Source organism: Schistocerca americana, chromosome 6, assembly GCF_021461395.2.
Source record: "Schistocerca americana isolate TAMUIC-IGC-003095 chromosome 6, iqSchAmer2.1, whole genome shotgun sequence".
Lineage (NCBI taxonomy): Eukaryota > Metazoa > Arthropoda > Insecta > Orthoptera > Acrididae > Schistocerca > Schistocerca americana.
In genome coordinates, this window is record NC_060124.1 from 349,082,497 (window position 1) to 349,109,849 (window position 27,353).

General features: G+C 44.4%; 1 protein-coding gene across 1 annotated transcript in view; it reads left to right on the top strand.

The window, feature by feature from the left end:
• LOC124619743 (guanine nucleotide-binding protein G(s) subunit alpha) overlaps window positions 1–27,353 on the top strand; it is a 372,022-nt gene that overhangs the window by 198,402 nt on the left and 146,267 nt on the right. Inside the window, exons 4-5 of the mRNA XM_047146318.1 lie at window positions 12,629–12,748; window positions 17,067–17,164. Of these exons, the coding sequence (XP_047002274.1) occupies window positions 12,629–12,748; window positions 17,067–17,164 (218 nt within the window). The remainder of the gene's footprint in view (window positions 1–12,628; window positions 12,749–17,066; window positions 17,165–27,353) is intronic.

Below are 27,353 nucleotides of genomic sequence, written 5' to 3' on the forward strand. Positions count from 1 at the left end.
AAACGACAATCATGCCAAATGACCTTTGCTGCAGCTCGGTGGTGCGTATGGGAAGAGTCCTTGATTGGAGTAGGTGGCATCAGGGAGAATGTTTCACGCGTGAAATGTATTAAATTACACCATACCAATGGCCGTTCTGATGCAGCCATCTGCCGACACCCCCCCCCCCTCCCCCCCAGGGGTTCGCCACTCTTTGGCGGGTTAGTGCTTGAGTACCACAGCCTTCCGTGCTGTATGTCTATCCTCTTGCTATTCTTTTTTTCCCGTCCCTTGGGGAACATGTCTCCTCGTCCTCATAGGAATCAATGGGCTAGTGACCTCTGTCGTGCCACTGGTCACCCCTTCACTGCATGTCGATGACATTTACAATTGGCACAGCTCCAATTCAGCAGACTTGGTTGAATGTCAGATCCAAGACACCATCTAACGGGCTTCAGCATGTTCTCTCTTCCATGGTTTGCAGTTCTCTACTGCAGAAATGCAGGTCATACATTTCTGTCGTCGTACTATCGTCCATCATCATCCAGAACTCTACTTGGATACCCAATGCTTGGAGGTTGTTGCACAATCCCGATTTTTGGGATTTATCTTTGACTAGTACTGGCTTGACTGCCCCATGTTCATCAGCTAAAGACTATTTAAATGCGTAAGCTTAATGTTCCCAATTTCCTTGTCCACAACTCTTAGGGTGCGGATCGTGCTACTCTTCTCAGTCTTTGCTGGGCCATGTTTTCATCCTGACTGGATTATGGTTGCCAGGTTATGTCTCGTTGGCGCCTTCAGCTTTGAAATTGTTAGATCCAATTCATCATCATGGAGTTTTCATCTGGCTACTAGCGCCTTCTGGACTAATCCCGTAGACAGTCTCCTTACCAAAGCAGGTTCTTATGTCTTCTTTTCTGATGGTACCAACTCTTCATCTACGAAATCACCATTCGACAATTCCCCGATTATCTGACGTATCCCATTATTTCTGCATACGAGGGGGTCGACCTATGATACCTTCCCTTGGCTGGGATTACCTGTTCAAATGAGCCTCACAACCCTCTAGAAAGATCTCCATCTCACTTCCCTGGAATGTGCTCTCCATATTTCCTCAAGCACCCTTCCTTGGTTGGTGTCCAAGCCACGAATTAGGACCGATTTATTTTAAAATTCTAAAGTCCCAGTTCCAGCAGTTTAGGGTGCTGCTATCTTTTACCTATCTTTTACTTTGGCGACTCTAAAACCGTGTGTTAGACGAGATATCCTTTACATTCACTGTCAGTGAGGAAAGCCATTTGTTGGCAGGAACATGTATTGCTTTTATAACGGAACTGATAGCCGTTAACAGAGCCCTACACTTTATTAAACAGGTCTCCCATGACCGATTTTTAATACGTAGTGAGTCAGTGAGCAGTCTCTAGGCCGTTGACCGATGTTACTCGTATCACCCTGTGGTCTTTGATATTGATGACCTTCTTGCTGAACTTAATCACACTGACTGCTTAATTGTCCTTCTCTGGATCCCAAGTCATGAGGGTATGCCAGTGAATGAACTGGCGGGCCGTTTGGTTTGAGGAGCGATTACTTCACCCTCCGCCGCCATTCGCTTTGCCAATTCCAGGTGCGGATTTGCATGTGCTAATAAGACTGACCCTCATTCGGAGAGGGAACAACATTTGGTTGACTACCGTCCACTCTAATAAACTCTGTACTATCTAGGATACTGCTGCTGCATGGTACTCGTCCTTCCGTTCCCTCTGAAAAGAATCCGCCGTCCTATGCCACCTCCGCGTTGGTCATATTTTATTTTACATAACCTCTCTCTCCCCCCCCCCCCCCCCCCCCCCCCCCCACACACACACACAACCCACCCCGCGTGTTAGTTGTGCAACCTTACGGTCAGTACATCTACATCTACATTTATACTCCGCAAGCCACCCAAAGGTGTGTGGCGGAGGGCATTTTACGTGCCACTGTCATTACCTCCCTTTCCTGTTCCAGTCGCGTATGGTTCGCGGGAAGAACGACTGTCTGAAAGCCTCCGTGTGCGCTCTAATCTCTCCAATTTTACATTCGTGATCTCCTCGGGAGGTATAAGTAGGGGGAAGCAATATATTCGATACCTCATCCAGAAACGCACCCTCTCGAAACCTGGCGAGCAAGCTACACCGCGATGCAGAGTGCCTCTCTTGCAGAGTCTGCCACTTGAGTTTATTAAACATCTCCGTAACGCTATCACGGTTACCAAATAACCCTGTGACGAAACGCGCCGCTCTTCTTTGGATCTTCTCTATCTCCTCCGTCAAACCGATCTGGTACGGATCCCACACTGATGAGCAATACTCAAGTATAGGTCGAACGAGAGTTTTGTAAGCCACCTCCTTTGTTGATGGACTACATTTTCTAAGGACTCTCCCAATGAATCTCAACCTGGTACCCGCCTTACCGACAATTAATTTTATATGATCATTCCACTTCAAATCGTTCCGCACGCATACTCCCAGATATTTTACAGAAGTAACTGCTACCAGTGTTTGTTCCGCTATCATATAATCATACAATAAAGGATCCTTCTTTCTATGTATTCGCAATACATTACATTTGTCTATGTTAAGGGACAGTTGCCACTCCCTGCACCAAGTGCCTATCCGCTGCAGATCTTCCTGCATTTCGCTACAATTTTCTAATGCTGCAACTTCTCTGTATACTACAGCATCATCCGCGAAAAGCCGCATGGAACTTCCGACACTATCTACTAGGTCATTTATATATATTGTGAAAAGCAATGGTCCCATAATACTCCCCTGTGGCACGCCAGAGGTTACTTTAACGTCTGTAGACGTCTCTCCATTGATAACAACATGCTGTGTTCTGTTTGCTAAAAACTCTTCAATCCAGCCACACTGCTGGTGTGATATTCCGTAGGCTAATTTCCTAGTGGAATGCCACCTTGTCATGGCCCTCCATGCAATGCATAGCTTCCGAATTGTTTGCCTCAAGTACTGACCGGCGATTCACGGGCGATGGAGCGGGTTTTCTGTTTTCTCCGTGAAAGTGGTTTTTACTATTGGAAGTAAGATTTTAAGCTACCTTCGGTGCAGGGCAGTGTCATCGGGCCGTCTCCCAGTGCATGCTGGCTCATGGGGAGTCCCTCCCCTATCTTCTTTACCAGTTCTCGCTTTCATCCGTCTCTTGTTCTGTTTTATTTGCTTTGCGGCGTACTCTGTCTCCTTTTCAACCGCACCCATTTTCTTTTTTTAGAGGTAGCACTCTGTTAAATAGAGGATGCTTTTTTATGTTACTTTATTTAGCTCGTCCTTAAATTATGCAGAGCAGTATGTACTGGGTATCCTTCCTAAAAGTCGACGGGCTCATTTTCTGTGATGTTTCGGCCAACACGACATCGTATTTTAAGCAGAAAGAGGCGCACGTGCAAGATATCAGCCACAGCAATCTATGCCGCACGAAAATTTAGGTCATTAATCTGATATTACTCAGACTGAGAGTACATGTTTTATACGCGCGCGCATCGCTTGTTTGTCACTCGCTCCGGTCCAACGCGTCCGCTTAATACACTAGCGCGAAAGTACAGTGGAGTGGGTAAGAGGTACGTATTTATAACGTCGGCGAACCAACAAGCGGTAGTGCGGCACCTCTCGGAGCGGTACGGAGTGACTACTAAATTGCAACGTTTAAACGTCAAAGAACGAGAACTCCTGAAGGTACTCACTGGTTAGCATTATTGTTTGTAGCTATTCAACTACGTTTTACGCAAGGCAAACGAAAATGGTAGGATTTACTTGATGCCATTTTTTGTACTCAATTTCACTGCGAAAATGCGAGTAATAGACAACTTCACAAGGGAGGACTAGGGCAGAATAGTGGAGTAGCTTTCGCTGCTTCATCACTAGAGCAGGACGATGACGATAATGGGGATGTCCTTTCACGACAGTCACATTCGTCGAGCAGCGTCGTTAACAACGGGACAGCGATGTCAGAACGAGGAAGTAATTGATGACGAAGCCTGCTCTGAAGATTTAATACCGTTGGATACGACTTAGTCCGTGCCCGTGACAAAGAAGCATACGAAACGAGCTGTCACCTTTTGGAAACGTGAAAAAAGGGTTGTCTGTCTATCAGGACCGTCAGTTGGAACTTTAGATTATTACAACAAAGAACAGATTTGTACCTACCTTGAAAACGAAGTTGCTCGTTGACAAAAGCTTTCTAAGGTCATCATAATCTGTCTAATAAATTTAAAACTCATTCTGGAAAAAGACGACAATCCACGATATTAATTTGCAGCAGTGGGGCGTTCAAGCCGCCATGGAGTCGGGACTAAAAAGTTTAGAGCATCTGCTGGGTCGGTGTGTGCTTACAAGAATATTAAAACTACTAAGAAGCTGGGTAATGAGACAGCCATGTTCAATGGATGTGAAGACTTTGTCGCTAACACCAGAGCTATCATGGAAAGGACGTTAGAAAATGTAAAAAATGGATCGCAGCGCTTCTCATTTAGAAATCACGTCCGGTCGGTCTCTTGCAAAAACAAGGGACGAAAGACGCAGACACATTAGTGCAGTCCATTAACAGCACGACGCCCAGCTATATATTAATGGCAACGGTATCTGCAGATGGATTCTTGCTGCCACTTCTGTATGTAGTTTTAATAGAGCCGATCACGACGTTTGCGCTGCTTGTCAAACATAGTTGGTTTCGTGCCTACAGTATTTTAGCAGTAGCCACGTCTTCTGGGAATGTCAACAAGGAACATTTACGGATATCAGGTTTGGAAAGTTGTAGATGACTTCAGCAGAACAGTTGTTATCGAGGATTCATTATCGGGCCACAAAAGCTTGTAAATGCTTAACGAGAACGGAGAAATACACATTGCATTTTCTGTATTGACGATTACCACCAGGTGGAACAAGATACTGTTAGCTGCTCTATGTATTTGGCTTTCACATAGTCTGAGGTTTTGTCGGCAGGTTTATCAACTCGACAAGATCTGTAAGCATCAGTGTGAACTCCAGTCAGCGTAACAACATTCTTCAAACGCAGTCTGTTCTCTACAGGCAATTATGTACACCAGTATTTCGGTCAGTCTTGGAGTATGGTATCGAAGCGGCTACACAAGTGATCGGCCAGGCCACTTTGAACATCCAGTGAAATACTGTTTTGTCATTGGTTTGTTCATTGTACCAAAATGCGCGGTTTATGACATGTAGCTGGTGTCAGATCACTTGGTTTTGAACATTTTTACGTAGGTTGGAACTTAAATAGTGGCGACACTGCTGTGGAGACACTATGCAACGGGATCTACTATTGTCACTGATAGTACACGTTGTTGACATACATACATTACCTCCGAGCAAATGGACTCTTCCGTCCCACGTCACCGGCGTGCGCACAATGGAGGGAAATACAGGCACTTGTGAGCGAACTGTCTAACGTAACGGTGTCACTATATTTTAGAAACAGGAACAACGGAGTTGGATCAAGATTGAATGTGCCAGAGGCCGTACAGCATGAGAGTGACATCACCTGCGACCAGCTTTGCGAAAGAAGCGGCGACACTTTCTGCGCAACCCACCCATCATTTCACTCGACAATGCGCGGGCGCATACAGCGCAAGCTGTGGCTGCTCTGTTCGGTCGATGGGACTAGGAAGCACTGTACCATCCACCGTACTCCCCGGACTTAAATCCTTGTGATTTTGATTTGATTCCGAAGATGAAGGAACCACTTCGTGGCGTTCGCTTCACAACTGTTCCAGAGATTCGACTGCCAGTAGACCGCTCTATTCGCACCATCAACAGAACAGACTCTGCTAACGGTGTAGTACGCCTTCCACATCGCTGGCAACGGGTTCTAGACAATGCTGGTAACTATTTTGAAGGGCAGTTAACAGGTGAAAACATGTAACTCTTTTGTATCGGTTGTGAATTAATAGTTGCCACAATTTAAGTTCCAACACCCGTATGTTGCGACTCGCCGATGCAGCGTAAGGAATGAAACTAATGAGTGTGTAATTAAAGAAGCAGCTTAACACTGTTTATTTATTAATTTCACTGTTGTGCTTTATTTTCTTTGGATTGTAAAGATGAGACTGTTAACGCGAAGTACAATTGCAGGATGACAGAGGGCATTGGTTGTCACTCCGCTGTACAGCACTTCGCATTCGGGCATTAAGCGGGCACAGTGAGGAGGAGCGAGTGACAAACAAGCTGTACTTTCAGAAGGTCATAACTGCGTACAGTTGGAGTAATGGCTCGAATTTTCTGGAGGTCTCTGTCGCTGGGGCTGATATCTTGCACGTCTGTTTTTTTCTCCTTAAAGTACAAGGTCGAGTTCTTGAAATTTCGTTGTTAGCGTTTAACTGTCCCTGTTAATACATATCGATAAAAACGAATGTCGCAGTAATTCGGTACAGTTCTATCAAATGGGCACTCCGCTTCAAAAATCATTTTGTTTTGAAGAACAAATCGACGCTTTCCATCGGCACTGAGCGGCTGGTGAAAGGCCAATATTCGTTTGGACTGACTCAAAGCTACTCATTGCAAAAACGAAATTGCTAATGGTTGTCGAAATACTGGAGAAAATGGACATGAGGACTTTTAGAAGGAACACGTTATATATATTATATATAAGTTGCAGTTTTGGGAGATAAACCTCATGTACTCTATATTTTCATTATCTCTTCATGTTGTGTGCGTACACTGAAACACACAGTTTCATTTGTTGTAGTTGTTACTGTTCTCTTGGATTTGGAGCATTCAAAATGTATGTTGCTACCGCCTGCAAACACGTTTAAAATCCACGCTACTCCCAGAATACGAAAGCATGCGGAGGCATTTGTCGGCCAAGGTCCATTCGCAGATTCGAGGCGTTAGACTAAAAAAGTTTGGCAGGGAGAAGGGCGGCGTGGCAAATGCTAAAATTGACATCGTGTAGGTTCACCAAAAAGGTACAATACGGGCGAATAAGCGATACTTGCTGTTATGCAATCGAATTGCTGGGATCGTGACTCCACATTAAATACAATCTTCCCTTACGAGCGCGAACATAAGGTGAATACCTTCAAGTACTCCGCGCAGAAGGAAACATGTACGTGTGGCGACCCAAGTCGTGTGCGTTCCGCTACCTGCTATTCATAGGTGGCACTTCAAGCAGTGACACACGCACTCTGGACTACAGATCACGGGTGAGTTCTAGTTCAGTCTGTAAGGAGACGGAGACGGCAGACGTGCTTAGATTTGACGAAGAGCCTGAACCAGTTATTACCCCGCTACCATCCTCTCTGTGGTAGACATTTTCCGCGGAGACAACAGCTTTGCAAGAAGAATAGCGTTCACTTCCGAAGGACGTCATACACATCGTTTTAACAAGCAGCCATATTACTGTACAGTTGCTCGGGGAATCATCTTCGACATTGATAATACCTCTTACAGGCTGCTGGCACCGTATCGCTTAAAGGAGGGGTAGAACATAAATTCTTTGTCTGGAACAGTTTTTCTGTTCACCCTGCGTACATTATTTATGCCGCGTCACTGTTGCACATGTAGCTAAGTTTCATTGTACTCATCACACACCTTGAGTGGTTGTATTTCTCATTTCTCCTTAGTATGCGCTAACACAGTTCCTTTTGCGTCACTCGCAATACAGTTCCAGGTGAATATCTGGCTAGTACCCAAGTCGCGCCTCAGTAAAAAACTTTCCCACACTTTCAGATTAGTAACACTACACGGAGATGGTTCAAATGGCTCTGAGCACTATGGGACTTAACATCTGAGGTCATCAGTCCCCTAGACTTAGAACCCGTATACCTAACTAATCTAAGGGCATCACACACATCCATGCCCGAGGCAGGATTCGAACCTGCGACCGTAGCAGTCGCGCTGTTCCGGACTGAAGCGCCTAGAACCGCTCGGCCACAGAGGCCGGCGTAGAAAGTTGGGATACACATTGTCTCGGCGGGTAACGGGGTGGTGACAGGAAGTGCATCCGGCCACCCTTTAAATTTAACCGTGCCAAATCAATTAATAACCCTGCCGTCCCTGTGCAGAAACCGGACAGAGTCACAAGAAAGAGGAGAGTGAAAGCGAGCCAGACCCTATGTTTCGCTGGTTATGTTGGACGCGTATTTTGCGTGACCATTAAATCAACTAAGTAAAGCCCCATAGTGCCATTAATTTGTTGACATCAGCTACGCCCTGGAAATAGCACTGTAATAAAATAGTCAACATGTGGTACTGTCAGCTGCAATGTTATCAATTCTGAAATCTAAAGCCACACGTTTTAACTTTTGCTGATGTACAGAAGGCGTAAATGAAATTTTATCCTAACAAATGCAGTATAGCAGTAAGTTTGACCTAATACAATGGTCAAAAAGAAAACAAAACTAAACTCATAACTCTTGTTTTCCCAAGTTTCATAGTTTACTGCAAATGCTAGACATTCTTGCTTCCACCATCAGTATAAATTTGACGTAGTAGAAGAAATAAGTGTCGTGACCACAAAAATTCTTGCGTCCAACTCTTCTTAGGTGTTGACGTGTGTCATGTCCAGTGTCGCAAATATGGCGATCTGGGGTTACTCCCGGCGACCACTACGTCCAAACCACAAGCAGCGAACACTTCATTAAAAATATCGCCATGCTCCCAGAGACGAATGCGGCGGAGCTCAATCCTATCGAATCGTCGTCCTTCTCCTGTTGAATCCTTGCCCTCCGGCGTATGAGGAGATGAGCTTCTTCTAACATTATGGACAATTCCACTTCCAATATTTGTCAGTAACTGTGTCCATTTAACCGGTGTAGTAGAATGAAGGTTCCAATCATCAAGGACTGTTTCCACTTGCTGAACATGTACATGAATGTAATTGGGATTTTCATACGAATTTGTGGGTGCTAAATACTGCTTTCCTGGTAGAAGTAGCCTAAATCGTAATAGTTTGAAATGAGGGAAATTCGCATTGTTAGTCACTGGCACTGCCATAACGCTCAGGTACAAAAATTTGCTCGCCTTGAATAATAAGCTTTTATTTTCTGTACGTACGATTTTCTTTTGCGGCAACCCATACAAGCCGATGAGTGGCAACTAGTTCGTGAACCGTTACTATGATACTGGTTAAGGCGTTACTGATCGTCGCTGTCCTGTATCGGCGTTTTTGGGTGCAAAACGTGCCAGCGCATCTCAAGCGATGGCCCAAGCCCTTTAGGTGTTCGTTTCTCGCAGCCTACTGTTCGAACAGTGTTCAGCAAGCCACTTCACGCACCAACATCACTACATCCCGCTGCACGAGTAAGCAACCAGTTAGCTGTTTGTGTATCTTGTGGTGACCGCGGCGCTGTAAGACACACGGCAACAAGTGCTGTGGAGCGCAGTCACCACAGCACAACTCAGCAGCACCTCTGGCGGACAAAACTGTAGTGCTAGAAACACCCAAAAGCGTTCCAGAAAAATTCCCGCACGTCCTTCGCTGTCGTTTTATGGTGCATTTCCGACATAAAGTTGTTTGGAAAATTTTGCTTTATTCGGCGTCTCGTACTCTGCTCTAATGTTAGTTTCATTTTGTATTTGTCCTCTGTATATGTTGTACATAAGTTGCTTGTTGTACACCCACAAATAGTTAAGATCCTCGCCCAACTAGATAAGTTTTTACTGTTTAATCTCGCTGTAAATTCAACCTGCATTTGGTTGCACATTCACGTCAGAAGTACTTTTTTCCCCCCTCCATAACATGACATATGAGATCAGACCATGTTTGCTGCTGTGGTAAACTTAAAACTTTCATTTTTGCCACCAAATTCACACCTGTGAAGATTATTTCTGTTCCAACTTGCGCTAAGATGGTATCGCTATTTCTACCGTTGAATTTGTTTTCTGTTAGCTAAGCATGTGACGTAATCATAACTTAATAAGCAAATGCAGTTGGGCATTCATCCGTAGACAATCTCTCTTGTTGCATACGTAGTCTTAAACACGATATATGCTATACAGTCCGCCTCCGTAACGTAGCGGTAGCATTACCGCCTACTACGCAGGGGCCCCGGGTTCGATTCCCGGCAGAGGACTGGATGTTGTGTGTCCATCATCATTGACTCGCAAATCGCCGATGTGTCGTCACCTAAAAAGGACTTTCAATACGGCGGCCAAACACCCCCCGAATGGGGCCTCCCGGCCAACAATGCCATACGATCATTTCCATTTTATGCTATACACTGCGCCGGCCGGAGTGGCCGAGCGGTTCTAGGCGCTACAGTCTGGAACCGCGCGACCGTTACGGTCGCAGGCTCGAATCCTGCCTCGGGCATGGATGTGTGTGATGTCCTTAGGTTAGTTAGGTTTAAGTAGTCCTAAGTCTAGGGGACTGATGACCTCAGCAGTGCTCAGAGCCATTTGAACCATTTTTTTTGCTATACGCTGCCGAAAAAAGTACACCCTTCTAGAGGTTTCCAGTTCACTCGAGATTTATTTTTTTGTTGCAACAATGCGTATGGACTAAGTAATGACGTTTACAGATAAATAGCAGAAGCTATCTACCCATGCTGAAACACACATATTAATATGTACTGTAGCCTTCACGGGCGGCGTGCAGGCGCTGACTGTGGCATTAAGTCGATCTTACAGATGGCGAATACTGTCCTGGAATACGTTATGCCACGCCTGTTCACGTAGTTTTGTGAGAATTGTTGACTGAGAGTCACTTCTCATCCCGTAATTTACCACAGGTGCTCGATTGGAGACAATTACGGAGATCGTGCTGGCCAGGGAAGTTGTTGCACCTCTTGCGGAACATTTTGGGTTCCGCGAGCAGTTTGTGCGGGCGAGCATTATCCTGGTGGAAGAACACGTTACCTTCCTGTTGCAAGAACGGTAAAAGAACGGCTCTAACAATATTCTGCACGTACCGAGTGCTAGTTAGCGTCCCGTCCAGAAACACTATGGTCGTAGCTTACCGCGCCCCAGGTCTGGTGCTGGGTCAGTGTGTCGTGGATGAATGCACTTTACGAGAAAGCGTTCACCAGGTCTACGTAGTACGCGCAAACGACCATCACTTGCGTGCAGACACTGTGCTTTCATCACCGAAGACCGTGGCGCGCCATTCTATGTTCCAAGTGATGCTCTGGCGGCGCCAGTCGAGCCGTGCACGTCGATACTGTGGCCTAAGTGGAAGACGGGCTTCAGATGAGCATGCCCGTAGTCTTACTGCTAATAACCGGTTTGCAACAGTTTGTGTTGAGACATTTGGGCTCACAAACCCTCTTATCCGTACTGTGGTAGCTGTAAGATCCGCCGCCACTGCTGCCGTTACAATACAATCCTGGCGGGCGTCTGCGCTGCGTGGACGTCCAGAACCTGATCCACGGTTGTGAAAATATTCACGTGACCACTGATAACAGCATCGTTGCACAACTGTCGCAGGACGTCCAACTCGTGTGGAAATTTTCTGAATGGACCATCCCGCCACCCGGGAGGCCACAATTTGACCCCTTTCAAAGTCGCTCACTTGGCGGTAGGGAACACGAGTGCGTCTCCGTGGCATGCGTGCCTGCTTGCTTCACCACATTTGAGCCTTCTGGCTGTGGTCATTCTCTAGTAAAACACAGACATAGATGGCGCTCTGGTTGCTATGCCACTATGACGTATGTTGGTGGGTGACGTGGAAACCATTAACAATACCGGGTGATCAAAAAGTCAATATAAATTTGAAAACTTAATAAACCACGGAATAATGTAGATAGAGAGGTAAAAATTGACACACATGCTTAGAATGACATGGGGTTTTATTAGAACAAAAAAAAAAAAATTCACAAAATGTCCGATAGATGCGCGTCGTTTGGTGGTGATCGTGTGCTCATCCGCCACTTTCGTCATGCTTGCCCTCCCAGGTCCCCAGACCTCAGTCCGTGCGATTATTGGCGTTGGGCTTACCTGAAGTCGCAAGTGTATCGTGATCGACCGACATCTCTAAGGATGCTGAAAGACAACATCCGACGCCAGTGCTGTTAACAACATTATTCCTCGACTACAGCTATTATTGAGGAATGATGGTGGAAATATCGAGCATTTCCTGTAAAGAACATCATCTTTGTTTTGTCTTACTTTGTTATGCTAATTATTGCTATTCTGATCAGATAAAGCGCCATCTGTCGGAAATTTTTTGAACTTTCGTATTTTTTTTGGTTCTAATAAAACCCTATGTCATTCCAAGCATGTGTGTCAATTTGTACCTCCCTATCTACATTATTCTGTGATTTATTCAGTTTTCAAATTTATACTGACTTTTTGATCACCCGGTACATCTACTATCCCCCAAGTGGCGTACGCCGTCATCGGATCAACATCGACGTCGTCTTTCCAGGAGTGCTATTTTCTTCCAGAACTGTATTTACATGTACAATATTATGAAAACATATACTTGAGAAGTATACATAAAAAATCCAAGATTTCACCAACATACCCTAAGTAAGATAAAACCACAGTTAAAACACACGTAGATGTCCACACCAATCCCCTCAGTGGTTAGCCATATTACACAAAATTGGAAAAAATAATGTAGCATAATGACTGAATCACAATCGACCACATTGTATTTTTACCGCTCAGAAATTTTCATTTTACTATCTGGTGTGTTGCAGACCATAACCGGCGCGATGAGCACGCTGACGCCGCCCATCCAGCTCGAGAATCCCTCCAACCAGCACCGGGTCGACTACATCCAGGACGTCGCCTCGCAGCATGACTTCGACTACCCGCCGGTGTGTACAATTCCCTTTATACCAGCAGAGAGAGAGAGAGAGAGAGAGAGAGAGAGCTGCGTGCAACATCAACAAAAGTAAATCGAGGCCCTTCGAATGTAGTAGAGTTAAATCAGGCGATGCTGAGAGAATTAGATGGAAAAATGGGACACCTAAAGTAGTGGAGCAGTTTTGCTATTTGGGCAACAGAATAAATGACGATGGTCAAAGTAGAGACGATATAAAATGCAGTCTAGCAAAGACAACAAACGTGACCGAAAAATTAGTTAACGTATAATACAAATTTAAGTATTAGGAAGTCTTTTTTGGAAGTATTTGCCTAGTGGGTAGCCTTGTAAAGAAGTGACACATCGCAGAACTTATTTCAGAGAAGGGGTTTATACAAGAGTAGCGTGGAGAGCTGCATCAGTCGGTCTTCGGACTGAAGGTGAATTCTGCTGTTACTACTACTACTACTACTACTACTGCTACTGCCACGGCCATTGGTGTACTACCATTAATTATGCAGCACAAACAAAACTAAAAAGTTGACTTCACTAAAGGACTCGGTAATTCACAAATAAAAACAAGGCATCACTTCCAGTTCATAACAGGAAACAATAATTACTGTGTAGCGACATTTGCAAATTTGTGTATGACGGACTCGAATCAAGGCGAGCAGCCGCCTTAGCCATTAGCCTTTCAGGCTTGAATCAGACTTTCGTGGCACTGGCGTGTTTATTCATTAGAAGGAAACACAGTATGAAATATACGTCTGGTCAAATGTGACTAGCTCAGAAATACTTGGGCTTAATATTACCACGAATCTACACGTAATACAGACCGTGAAAGCTTTCCTGCGAAATACTTTAAAAATAGTCCTGCAAAAGGAGTCCTCATTTCTTCTGTTTTGTTGAGGCAATGAAGCTACTCCCATTTCATAATTGCAGCTTGGCGTGGTAAGTGTTCCAACATCTTCAAATATTATGTTAGTTGCAGTCCGATAAAAATTACTTGACAGTTGGCACTACATGTCTTGTAGTTGGTTTCCTCCAATCAGAGCGCTCAACGTCACGCCCGAACGATTCGGCGTTCCCAACAGTCACAACAATTAGTTCACTTCCAATTCCTTGTCGGGCTTTCTTTCTAAATGTGGTTGGCTCTTGAATGCTGGGTCTGGCCCTTTCATTTCGTATTGCGTAACACATGATTACACACCGCCCGCGAGCGCGCGCGCGCGCGCGCACACACACACACACACACACACACACACACACACACACACACACACGGGGTAACGAAATGTACGCGTTTCATACACAGCACTGCCCAAACACGACTATCATTCCTCTGTGAAGTCGCGGTTCAGCGTCATTTATACAGTTATAATCAATCACAGAGATTGGCTTGCATTAGATAACCTTCGCACGACTTTGCGTGAAGCCAAACTTTTTAAGGCTGTCAATTAATCGTTGCGACGGAGACACCATAGTCGTAAATATAACAACTTCCTGAAGTGAAGTGTAATGGCGCGGTGTAGTGGTTTGCGTACAAACTTAACGAGTGGAAGTGGGAGGTTCAGATGTCGTCAAATGCAGCAAAACTTTTATTTTTCTGGACCTAATCAGAAGACTTTGATTATTATTTTTATTCAGTTAATTGGTCTAAATGTAATTTTTTATTTCTAATACTTTGCTGCCTCATTTTCCTCATTGTATTGACTTTCTTAATTGCTCTCATTTTTCTTCCTATCATTCTTTTTTGTTTGTGTTCCCTATAATTTACCAAACAGGACTGCTCATAGGTTTGTAACAGAATCGCGTGTAGCCCCAGTTATGAGGATACTTTCAGGTAACGAATGACAGCGAGAAATTACGATTTACGTTAACCGCTAAACCAGAAATTTTTCTGTGGAAGAGAGCTATACAAACAAACGTATTATGAATTTTTTTCTCTCTCGTTTGCTCATAGACGCTAGCCTTAAACGCCAGGCACAAAAGATCGTGATTTTAGTTCTGCCGCAGGGGCTTGTTGACCGCTGTTTTCTCAGATACATTGTACGTCACGAGATTATGATTAGGTTAGGACATGGGCCTAAATTCAAGCTACGAAACCCGTCGGCGGCCGCTTCTAACATTGCTCCGCGTTAAATACTAACGGCATTTGTGAACTGACCCGCCGTGTTTGTCTGTAGCGATGTGGCAGCATTCCGGCAGCAAGTGTTAGACGTCAATTATCAAATAATTTTAATCGGACTATAGTTATTTGCGTGGATCATAACTGCGATCAGTGAATTGGAACGTATCTTGGAAATATGGCGACGAGTAAATAGTCAAAGATTTTTGTGGCTGAACACGCATTCCTTTTGTGTGCCACACTAAGGTGGAGTGAGTTACTTTCACATCTAGTATTATATTCTCGAAAGTCACTGTTTTTTTCGATCTGTGATTGATTGTTGACAACAGAGGTCGTCGTTGTTGTATTCAGTCCATTTTCGATCTGTGATTGATTGTTGACAACAGAGGTCGTCGTTGTTGTATTCAGTCCGAAGACAGGTTCTATCCATCTCGTCACACTAGTCCATCCTTTAAGTCTTTTCATCACAGCATCCATTTAATGTGTTACGATAGTCAAACCATGCTGTCCCCTCTACATTTTTGCCCCCCCCCCCCCCCCCCCCCCCTAATGGCTCAAGACTCAATATGTCTCCTATGAACTGATCTTCCTATTTTGATTCAGTGCCTCTTCTTAGTTACTCGATCTACCCATTTAAAAAACTACTGTTCTCTTCCCGTCTTACTGTTTATCGCTCCCGTTTCACTTCCGTAGGAATCTACAGTCAAACAAATACCTTCAAGGAAGATTTTGCTTTCTTTGTTATTTGCAGTTCGCATTTTATTTCTTCACATTGTAAGTTATTTTATCCAAACAGCAAAGCTCAATTGCTACTTTTACTGCCTCATTTCGTAATCTAATTTGGTAAGCATTGCCTAATTCTATTCGACTATTTCCTAGTACTGTGGTTTTACTTTCGTCGATGTTCGTCTTATAACCTCATTTCAGGACATTCTCTGTGCTATGCAACTGACTTCGAAGTCCTTTGCTGTCTATGACAGAAAAGTGTGTCTTTGGCAATCCTTGAAGTCCGTATTTATTCCCCTTTAATCTCCTCCTAAATTTCTCCACGATTCCCTTTAATGCTACTGAGCAAGGTGGCAGTGATGCCGAAATGGTTCCTTTGAAAAGGTCATGACAGATTTACTTCACCATCCTGTAGTAATCTGAGGTTGCCCTCTGTCTCTAATGACCTTGCTATCGACGGTCAGTTAAAACCTAACATTCCTTGTTCTTTTCCTGGTTGCTCAATGGACAGATAAAGTAACATTAGGGAGAGGCTACAACCCTGCCTTATTCCCTTGTGAATCGCTGCCTTCTTTTGAAGTCTATCAAATCATATAACTACAGTCTGGTTTCTGTATTAGTTGTGGATTTTCTTTCGCTCCCTGTGCTTTACTCGGGCTGCCTTCAGAATTTCAAACAGTATGTTCCAGTCAGCATTGTGAAACATTATAAGAGAGTAAATGTAAGGGGTGCCCGTTATTAGGATTCCCAAAAATTTAAAGAGCTGTTGTGGAAGATTTGGAGTGAACGCCACATGTTATCCTTATTTCATGCATCTATGCAGTGAATACTTTTTCTCTCACTGAAGAGGGCGCAGAATACGATGCCATAAGAAATTAGCGGGGGAAAATAGGAAAAATTAGCCAACTTTTTGACATTTTCCTTTCCAAAGCCTGCTAGTAAAACACATAGATGGCGCTCTGGTGCAAAAGTACAGGGCTTAGATATTTGAAAAGATTTGTAACACTAACCATGCAGTTCAGGTTTTTGCCAATATAAACACTCAAGTATTACGAATTTTTTAAATTATTTATTAATCTTTGCTTATGCATTCTTTCTAGTTGTATAATCAAGTCTTGTACAGTACAGAATTGCACGAGTTGTGATGAATATGTGTGAAAGGAATTTGTTGCAAAGGACGGGATATCCAGTTTCCCCATTCAGAGATCACAGTTGTTGATATAGCTGTCTATCAATGAGTAATTGCGTGTTGATTCAGGGAATATTTATTATGTGTAGACTATTGGTAAAATTGTGTGTGTGTGTGTGTGTGTGTGTGAGAGAGAGAGAGAGAGAGAGAGAGAGAGAGAGAGAGAGAGAGAGAGTGTAGCTGAATTTTTACAGTTATTTCCTTTCTTTGTTTCATTCCAGTGAAATACTGTCTCAGATATATAGCTTCAGGCAACATTATATCGAAATCACTATCTGTTGTGTGCAGGAGTTTTACGAGCACACGGAGATCCTATGGAAGGACCGGGGAGTACAGGCGTGTTACGAGCGCTCCAACGAGTACCAGCTGATCGACTGCGCCAAGTAGTGAGTACCTCATTTCTGTGCTTTCTTTTATAGCAGTAAGGTGGAACTCTGTACTGGCATCACAGTGTGCTGTGGAGACTAGAGATGAAACTTGAGTTCATGGAAGTAGCGTAATGCACGTGTAGTTAAGGTCTTGGTACAAAAGTAGGCTATTCAGGTAACTGAAATTACTGCAATTTTGCGGAGCTTATTTTGACAAGACCAATGGAGTAGTGTGGCAAGATGGTTGCAGACACTGGATCCTTACCTGTAACAATACTCAAGCTTAATTTCGACCAACCTGATTTGGACATGAGGTGGTTTCCCTCACTCACACCGTAATATGCGGAATTAATATTAAAATATAGTTATATTTTTTACCTTCGCTGTATTATGATCACATTTATTTCACACCATCTGCTGATTTTGATAATGTGCAATTTCCAAACGCTTACACACAACCTTGTAATTTTATCTCATGTGGGGAGGGGGAGGGGGGGGGGGTAGCCCGTGTATGTTTGTCATTTAAATGTGTAACTGCTGACATAACAACCTCGAATAAGAACATTCTACACTCGTCCACGATTTGAATACTACTATTGCAGTAGTGGCATTGGTATATAAACATAAAAACTCAAAATAATCACACAGAACAATACGCTCCATAAGTTCGGTGTACATTGGGTACACTCAGACAGGGTGACAGTACGAAATTGAGGATATGAGTTAGTGCCTGGAAATGGCACATCGAGGAAATCAGCTGATCGTTTGATATAAATATGATCATAATACAGTCATTGTGTAAAAAAAGCAAACCATTTGTCTGGATTTGCACTTGCCCATAGATGTGAATTGGCAACTGACAAAAAATTATGTACGAATTATCAGATGTTGCTCCTCTGATGTCCATCTACTCCCATGGTAAAAAGCTTGAATACATTTGACCCCAATGAACCAGTGATGATGGTGTAACTACCCTGACACTAAAAATGGCTACAGTGGGTAACGTCAACTGTGTGGAACGCGCTCGTGGCGCTTCCGGTATTCTTCCCTGTTTACCTCAGTAATATATCATTCCCAGCCACACTGCATACTTTTGCTCTTGGCTGTTACAAGTGCAAGATTCTGTATACAGTGGGTTTGGGCATTGTCCGCCCTGAAGCTGATGTGTTGGTATTTTGCCAGCCCATCTGAAGTGGATTTTAGTCAGACCCAAACAGGTACACTTGCGGTTTTGCGAAACCGAGGTGGTGGTTTGCACAATCAATAGCCCTCCTGTAAGTAGGAGCCATGTGCTTTCTGGAGAGGAGGTGGTGATTCGTGAGTTCACAGGATAGTGATAGACAGTGATCCACAAAATCAAGCCGCCAGTAAGAATTACAAAATCCAATACCCCAGCAAGGAGGGGGATTGCTGAGAAGTTTTTCCGGTTTTATAGGAAAGTATGCACACATGTGTGGCAGTAAGAGACTACTTCTATCAGGTCCTGAAGTGATAAGCTAGCTGTAAATGGTATATTGTGGAAGAGACGGACTTGGCTACGTGTAATTACACCAGTAAATAGTATTTATTTCCATGGATCTGAGATGTTGATTTTGGACCTGTTACCCACTTTGCCATTGTGGAGGTTATCAGCTTAATTTGAAAGGTAGTGATTATCAGCTAACCAGTCAGAACAGTGTGTAATCGATTAATGTTGTGCATTTTCCACTCTACTGGTCTGGGCTAGTAGTCTCGCTGAGAAAATTAGATCACTACGGGGCATGTATCATTGGTACTGGAATAGTGACAGTTGTAACGCAGTCTTGCAGGTCAAAACGAGGCTGGTGGCTCCATGTTGAGACAGTTTTTTGAAGTCAGTAGTGTTGAAAATTAATTTGGATCCACGAACAAATTCTTCCTTGTTAATAAACAAAGCGGTCCATCCCATAATTTGCCTCAGATGGTGCCTTACCACATGCATGCAGACTCTGGTTTCGGATATGTGCGAGACCTCGTGCAATGTCAAGAAGCTCAGAGCATCAGACGAAGGAACCTTCACTTTGTTCATACTGCCTGAGTAATGAGGTAGGTACCAGAATGAATTTTTCTCTCTGCAGCGGAGTGTGCACTGATACGGAGCTTCCTGGAAGCCAGACTAAGACTCAAACTCGGTACCTTTGCATTTCATGGGCAAGTGTTCTACCGGCTGAGCTACCCGAGCACGACTCACGGCCCACCCTTAGAGCTTTGGAAGAAAGGAGATGAGGTACTGGCAGAACTGAAGCTGTGAGGACAGGTCATGAGTCGTACTTGGGTAGCTCAGCTGGTGGAGCACCTGCCCGTGAAATGCGAGGGTCCTCAGAGTCTTTGGTCCAGCACACAGTTTTAATCTGCCAGGGTGGTTTCTTATGGGGGTTGTGACTTGCCAGCAGCTTGAATTTTAGAGCAGAGCCTCTTCTTCTGGAAGTTATTGCCCACGAAAAGCCTTCTGGGCTCTCAACCACACTGTAATGCTGGGGTACGTGCGTCCTAAGTGTCCAGGCTGTCACTAATGGCCCGGAACAATGGTAGAGACAAATACAGGAGCTATTTCTGCACATTATTGATGAATACACAAATACAGGAGCTATTTCTGCTAGATTGTTGACAAATATTGCTTCACGCAGCAAATATCGTAAATCTTTTCGTGCGAATTGTGTAATGTAAAGACTAATATACAACTGAGTTCACTACAGGATTTCACTGTTAGGAATAAATATTCTATAACAAAATAAAGTTTCACATTGTATAGAATTTTACCTGTTGCCTCCACTTAGACTTGTCAAAATGTGGAAGGATTTTTGTTCCATCACAAAGAGAGTTCAGATCTCAGTCGATGTGTTGTCCGTAAGAGAATATTACAATTAACAACTATATATGTAAATTATGAATTAAAAACTATTGACCTCCTTGTTGATATCTCAGATAGCGTGTTGTACACTTTTAATGATTCTATCAACATTTTTGACTGGTTATTACAGTGGCAATTGTAAAAATGTTACTGAATAGATGTATTAGTTCTCCGATCAGTAGCACAGCATGTGTTCCCTTTCTTGACATGCACCTTTCAGGTTGCACACATTGTGCTAGATTGGAATTTCCACTCTGTACTGATAAAACCGTGTCCGATAAGTAGTCTTGTCGAGAGATTTTGCTTTTATCCGTTTTTAAAGTGAGCTGTTGTGTAGACAGCAGCACAGTCTGAGAGTGCTACTGGTTGACTTGGTGATATTAGCGGTCCAATTACACATCTTTCCCGCACATCCAGTGTTACTTTCCTTTCTGTTAAGTATTTGCCTTCAATTATTGACGCCATTGATTTTGTCAGTTTAAAATGCTTGGAGCTACTCACACATTTGGAAAAATAATGCATTTTGTCATTGACTCTGTAAAATTATCTATTGTAAATGCAATACAGTGACGTATCCCTTTTGTAAATGTAGTATCTATAATTGAATATCGAGGATGGAATAATGACAGTATTATAAAAGGATAGTTGGTACTCACCATACAGCGGAGATGCTGAATCACAAATAGGCACATCAAACTGTAGTCGTGTGTGTGTGTGTGGGGGGGGGGGGGGGGCTATTCTGATAAAGGACTGTTTGGCCGAAGCTTGTCTCGAGTCTTTTTGTTGTGCCTGTCTGCGACTCTTCATCTGCACTATATGATGAGTAACAACTATCCGCTCATAATATTATTAGAATTACTATACGTACATCTACACTCCGCAGGCCGCCTTCCAGTGCGTGGTGGAGGGTACCTAGCGTCCCACTTTGTTTCAGTCACGAAAGGTGGAAAATAAGTCTACATAAGAACTCGAATCTGTAATGCTACTTTCTGATTCTTGTGAGCTACACATAAGAGGAAGCAATACGTTGACTCTTACAGTAACATGCGCTCGAGTGGCAAATTGTGGTGCACAGTGCCTCTCTTGCAACATCTGTCACTGGAGCATGAGGTTTCACATTTACTAAGCTATCCTGTGAAGAAATTTGCTACACTTCCCTGAAGATTCTCGATTTATATATGTCATATTTCATGTATTTGATGAGGTTTGCAGACTGATGAGCAATACCCAGCATCAGTTATGCAATACTTTATTGGTGGACTACACTTCCTGATAATCCTTGCAATTAATTATTGTGACACGTGTATTTAAAAGAATTAGTTTTAAGTGTTTGACTTAAAATCGCTCTGTAAGCATACTCATAAATGTTTTGCTTATGTGTCCACTTCCAGTGATTGATCTGCAATTGTGTGATCATACAATAATGGGTCTTTCTGAGAGTTCATGTGCAGCAGCTTACGGTTTGTTTATATTGAAAGTGAACTGCCATTCCCTAGACCAACTGTCCATACTCTTTAAGCCTTCCTGCAGTTTGCTGCCGTCTTCCGTCATCCTGTGTACGGCATCATCTGTAGAGCCCCTTATGGAGCTTCTGATGTTATTTGCAAGGTTATCTGTGTAGGGCCTATATTATTAAGCAGGAATCACTCTTTTGCTGTTTTGGAATTTTTTGCAGAACATCAGAAAAGGCCCCCCTATATTTGTAAAAAGAATAAAAAATAGTAAAAAAAGGATACACAAAGTCGCTCAGAAATTTTCTATGCTCACGTTTTGGTCTCCAGGTGACAGTATCGGGTTGGGGTTAGTCTGAGAATCATGAAATAGATTTATTTAGTAGGCTTTTATAAGCTCAGATGAAAGAATTGGCGAAATCCTACTGGTGGAATAACGAAACCACTAATCTGACTCGGCCTGATTCCCTAAGTGTTGTTTCCTTCCCTACTCTCAGATAAGCAATCTCTTTACGCGAAGAGAAATTTTCCTCTGTGCATGAACTTTGTCAGATTGCCTTCTGTACTGCAGGAGTTTGTGCCAAAACTTGATGTATGGCTTATAATGGGACAAGTGGGACAGTTGCATACAAGCAGGGTGAATTTTAACGTAGTTCAGATACTGTTCGAATGTGTGGACCTGTCCAAAAGAACAGATGCCACACATTCATACAAGTGATTCGCCTCGATGGGCACGGAATTAACAACCTTCAGTGTGGATGCTCATTTATGTTCCACCTCCAATGGAAACTAAAATTAACAAACATGGAAGAAACAGATGGGGAAGTCGACTGGGAGCATGTCGAGATAGATTTTGGGATAAGCACTGTCGGAATGGGGCAGTGGTTAATGCAACTGCCTAGCAAGCAGGGATCCCAGGTTCAGGTACTTGTCCGGCACACATTTTCACCTGTTGCCACTAATTCCACACAAAGTTTTGGTACAGGTATTAGTTCATTCCCTTCCCTTCCCTTCCTCCTACAGTGTACATAATAAGTAATTCACATATGTTCTTCCAAGACAAATGCAATTTCAGGCATCCTTTACGTTATGTGAACCACGAACTCACAATGCCAGACTGTCGGTGGCATTAGGTACACTATATACAAGAAAACATTTAAACTGAGAAGGTATTAAAAAAAAAAATTCGGAAGTTGGCTTACTTCAGCTCGCTCCATGTTGAAACGGAATGACAAGATGGCAGCAGACAAAGCAGCCATCATGCTTCCGTAGTAAACAAAGAAATGGATTCGAATTTCAGATGCACTGGTCGGAGAGCTGCAAAGACGGAAAATGAGTTTGTTAACTAGCCGTAGGAGGTGTAGAGTGTGATGAGAATTTAGTTGTGTTGATTTATGGTCTCTGTTTTTATTGGTTGAATGTAACAATCGACGACACTCAGGAAAGTTTGTGTTCTATAAACTGTGTCTAAAGCTTTCGGAAAGTGAAGGAACACAGCATTCCTTTATGGGCCGGTATACATTGAGGTGACAAAAGTCGTGATAGTGATATGCACGTCTACAGATGGCGGTAGTATTGGGTACACAAGGCATAGAAGGGCAATGCATTGGCGGAGCTGTCATTTGTACTCGGGTGATTCCTGTGAAAAAGTTTCCGGCGTATTTATGACCGCACAATGGAAATAAGCAGACTTTGAACGCTAGGCGCAGAGGACAGTCTATTTCGGAAATCGTCAGGGAATTCAGTATTCTGAGATACACAATGTGAAGAGTGCGCCGAAAATACCACATTTCAGGCATTAATTCCTACCACGGACAACGCAGTGGCCGACGGCCTTCACTTAACGACCGAGAGCATCGGCGTTTGCGTAGAGTTGTCAGAAAAAGAAGAGCGACATTACATGAAATAAGGGCAGAAATCAATTTGGGCCGTATGACGAAAGTATCCGTTAGGACAGTGCGGCGAAATTTGGCGTCAGTAGGCGATGGCAGCGGACGACCGACGCGAGTCCCTTCCGTAATAGCGTGCTATCGTGTACAGCAAGCCCGCCCGGTTGGCCGTGCGGTCTAACGCACGGCTTTCCGGGCGGGAAGGAGCGCCTGGTCCCCGGCACGAATCCGCCCGGCGGATTTGTGTCGGGGTCCGGTGAGCCGGCCAGTCGGTGGATGGTTTTTAGGCGGTTTTCCATCTGCCTCGGTGAATGCGGGCTGGTTCCCCTTATTCCGCCTCAGCTACACTACGTCGGCGATTGCTGCGCAAACAAGCTCTCCACGTACGCTTGCACCACCATTACTGCACCACGCAAACATAGGGGTTACACTCGTCTGGTGTGAGACGTTCCCTGGGGCGTCCACCGTGGACCGAACCGCACAATAACCCTGGGTTCGGTGTGGCGCGGTGGAGGGGTGAGGTGGACTGCGGTAGTCGTCGTGGGGTTGCGGAACAGTGCGGCTGCGGCGGGGACGGAACCTCTCCATCGTTTCTAGGTCCCCGGTTAACATAACATAACATAACATCGTGTACAGCGCCTCTCCCGGGCTCGTGACGATTTCGGTTGGATCCTAGATGACTGGAAAATTGTGAGCTGGTAATATGAGTCCCAATTTCAGCTGTTAAGAGCTCATGGTAGGTTTCGAGTGTGGCGCAGACCCCACGCCGCCACCGACCTACGTTGTCAACAAGGCACTGTGCGACCTGGTTGTGGCTCCATAATGGTGTGGGCTGTGCTTACGTGGAATGGGCTGAATCCTGGTTATGTTCGGCTACTTGGAGATCATTCGCAGCCATTAATGGACTTCGTATTCCCAAACAACGGTGGAATTTTTTATGGATGGCAGTGTACCGTGTCACTAGGTCACTATTGTTCCCGATTGGTTTGAAAAACATTCTAGACAGTTCGAGCGAATGATTATCAATCGACCCGATTCCGATCGACCATTCACTGGACAGAACCGAGAAATCAGTTTGTGCATAAAATCATGCACCGGCAACGCTTTGGCGATTAAGCAAGGTTATAGATATAGCATGGCTCAGTATTTGTGCAGGGGACTTCCAACAACTTGTTGAGTCGTGTCGCGTCGAATTACTGCGCTGCTTCGGGCAAAGGGAGGCCCCCGTGTATACTGCCTTCTGGATCTCGGGAACGAACAGAGCGATCCGGATTTCACACGATCGTCGTGTTGCGGAGTCGACGACGATTCCTCTAGATCCCACGTGCTGTAGATATAGTCGCCATTGTAGCACAGTGGGCAGACCCTTGTAAGAAGATGGAGTGTAGCTGTGGGGCAGCGCCTCGTGTGTGTGCGTGCGCGCAGGGCAGGGAGGGGGGATAGCGCGCCAGACAGCCGAAGAGCAGCCGGGCCCAGCCCTCAGGTGGTCGTCCCCTGCTGCGATGCGGCGAGCGCGACGTCTGCGGCCGCTGTGACGGGCAGGCGCGCCCAGCTGGCCGGCCGCCTATTGATCCGGCGGAGGCGGCGCGTGGCGGGGCCGGGCGGGGCGAGCCCGCGGCAGCCTGCGAGCCGAGCCGCGACCCCGGGCAGCCCGGCAATACACAAACACTCTCTCTTTCACACCGTCCCTGTACCGCCTTGTAGAACATTGTACAGCGAGTCCGACAAGCTCCCGAGCGACAGTAGATATTAGACAAAGGCAGATGATTGAATTCAAAGTTCGTTTTCATAAATTCAGCGTGGGGCTGCAGTTAACTTCCAAATTGCCTCGACAACACCACGTGTACCCCTTCAGAGATCGTCATGGCGTTATACGAGGCGTATTCCAAAAGTAAGTTTCGGTGACCAGTATTTAACAAATGGTAGGCCTGAAAGAAATTTCACACACGCAGGCAGCGCTTTCTCCGCAGCACTGTTGGTATTATTCAGTAGTCGTTTGCCAGTCGGTGAGAGCAGATCGCAATGGCAGAGACAATCGTAGATGCATTGTGTATAGACCTGAAATAATGAGTGTTCGAAAATGGTGTCGAGAATTTCAGAATGGCCGCACGAATGTTCACTATGAACAGCGGAGTGGCAGGCCCAGTACCCGCACCGACGACATCGTTGATCGAGTGAACCAAAAACTTCGAAGTGATCAGCGATTAGTGGTCTGGCTGATGAATTTCAAAGTGTTACTCGAATCTCAGTTTACAGGACTGTCACTGAACAGCTAGGATATCACAAACTGTGTACCAAATGGGTTGCAGAAATGCTCACGATCTGCACAAAGAGCAAAGAATGCGTAGTGCACGACAGTTTGTTGAGCTCTATAAGGAAAATCGAGATGATTTTTTTCCCCACATTGTTACAGGCAACGAGAAGAGGATATCGTACACCAACGCAGAATTGAAATAAGTCAATGCAGTGGCGTCATTCAAGTCCACCCAAACCAAAACAGTTCACGCAATATCCGTCCTAGAATCGAAAAAGATGGCTTCAGTTATTTTTGGGACGAAAAGAGCGTCCTTTTGATTGTTGATTTCATGGACCGTGGATCAACAGTTACAGCTGACATACTGTCAAACGCAAACCAAACTGAGACGTTCGAGCCAAAATTGATGCAGCGGGAAACTTGTCCGGAATAATCCTCCTCCACGCCCTCACGCCGCTGCTGAAATCTAGGAGAAGAATCGATATTTTCTTTTTGAAGCTTTTGATCACCCTCCGTACAAGCCTGACGTTGCACCAAATGAATATTCTTCTCGATTTCTAAAAAGTGGCTGGGTCGATAAAGATTTCAAAACAATGATGAACCCTAGACAGGCATTACTAACTGGTTCAGTTACCAGGCACCAGACTAGTATGACGAGGGGCTATAGGAGGTTGCACAGCGTTGCAGAAGTTTGATGTGAATTGAAGTAGATATGTAGTAAAATATTATTGTCAGTAAAAACGTTCTCTCATGACCTAATTTTTTTTATGACCAAACGTACATTACTTTTGGAATACGCCTCTTATTATGACAATAGGTCGTCGTAATCGGAACGATCAATACGTCTCTCGATTTTACTTTCCCCTTTGGTTATCTTCGCCTTTCAACCATCACCGCAGTCAAAATTTTAAAGGAGCATGTTTCGGAGACATCGGTGCCCAGTTAGGTCGATCCATCCTCCGGGGAATGTTAGGTCTTAGATTATGGGTCACTTAACCACTAGAACGTTCTACAAATCTGTCACGCTCAAAGAACGTACCAGTCCTTGTAATCAAGGGAACGTCTCCCAACAACGCTGGAGGATCGTTTTCCAAAAATTCTAGATAACATGCCTTTATAAGACGAAAAGTTACATAACAGGCCTAATAAACACTGTCATGTCACACGACACATCTATAGAGAAGCATACTAGAAAAACGTTTCCACAAAGGCACGCCGGTCTTCGTTAGAGCACCCATGTGAGTTTTCAGTGATACAGATACCGTCACGAGTTGGCTTATTCAGCGATTTTCAGTTATGCGACAAAATTGCAATCGTCTACCTTCATTTAAAGTCCGGCATTTTCTTGTAAGTGGAACATTTATACCTCTAGAAATTGTGCACGTCCTTCTTGAAGGACTATACAGGGTGTTACAAAAAGGTACGGCCAAACTTTCAGGAAACATTCCTCACACACAAATAAAGAAAAGATGTTATGTGGACATGTGTCCGGAAACGCTTAATTTCCATGTTAGAGCTCATTTTAGTTTCGTCAATATGTACTGTACTTCCTCGATTCACCGCCATGATTTCATACGAGATACTCCATCTGTGCTGCTAGAACATGTGCCTTTACAAGTACGACACAACATGTGGTTCATGCACGATGGAGCTCCTGCACATTTCGTACGCTTATCAACAACAGATTCGGTGACCGATTAATTGGTAGAGGTGGACCAATTCCATGGCCTCCACGCTCTCCTGG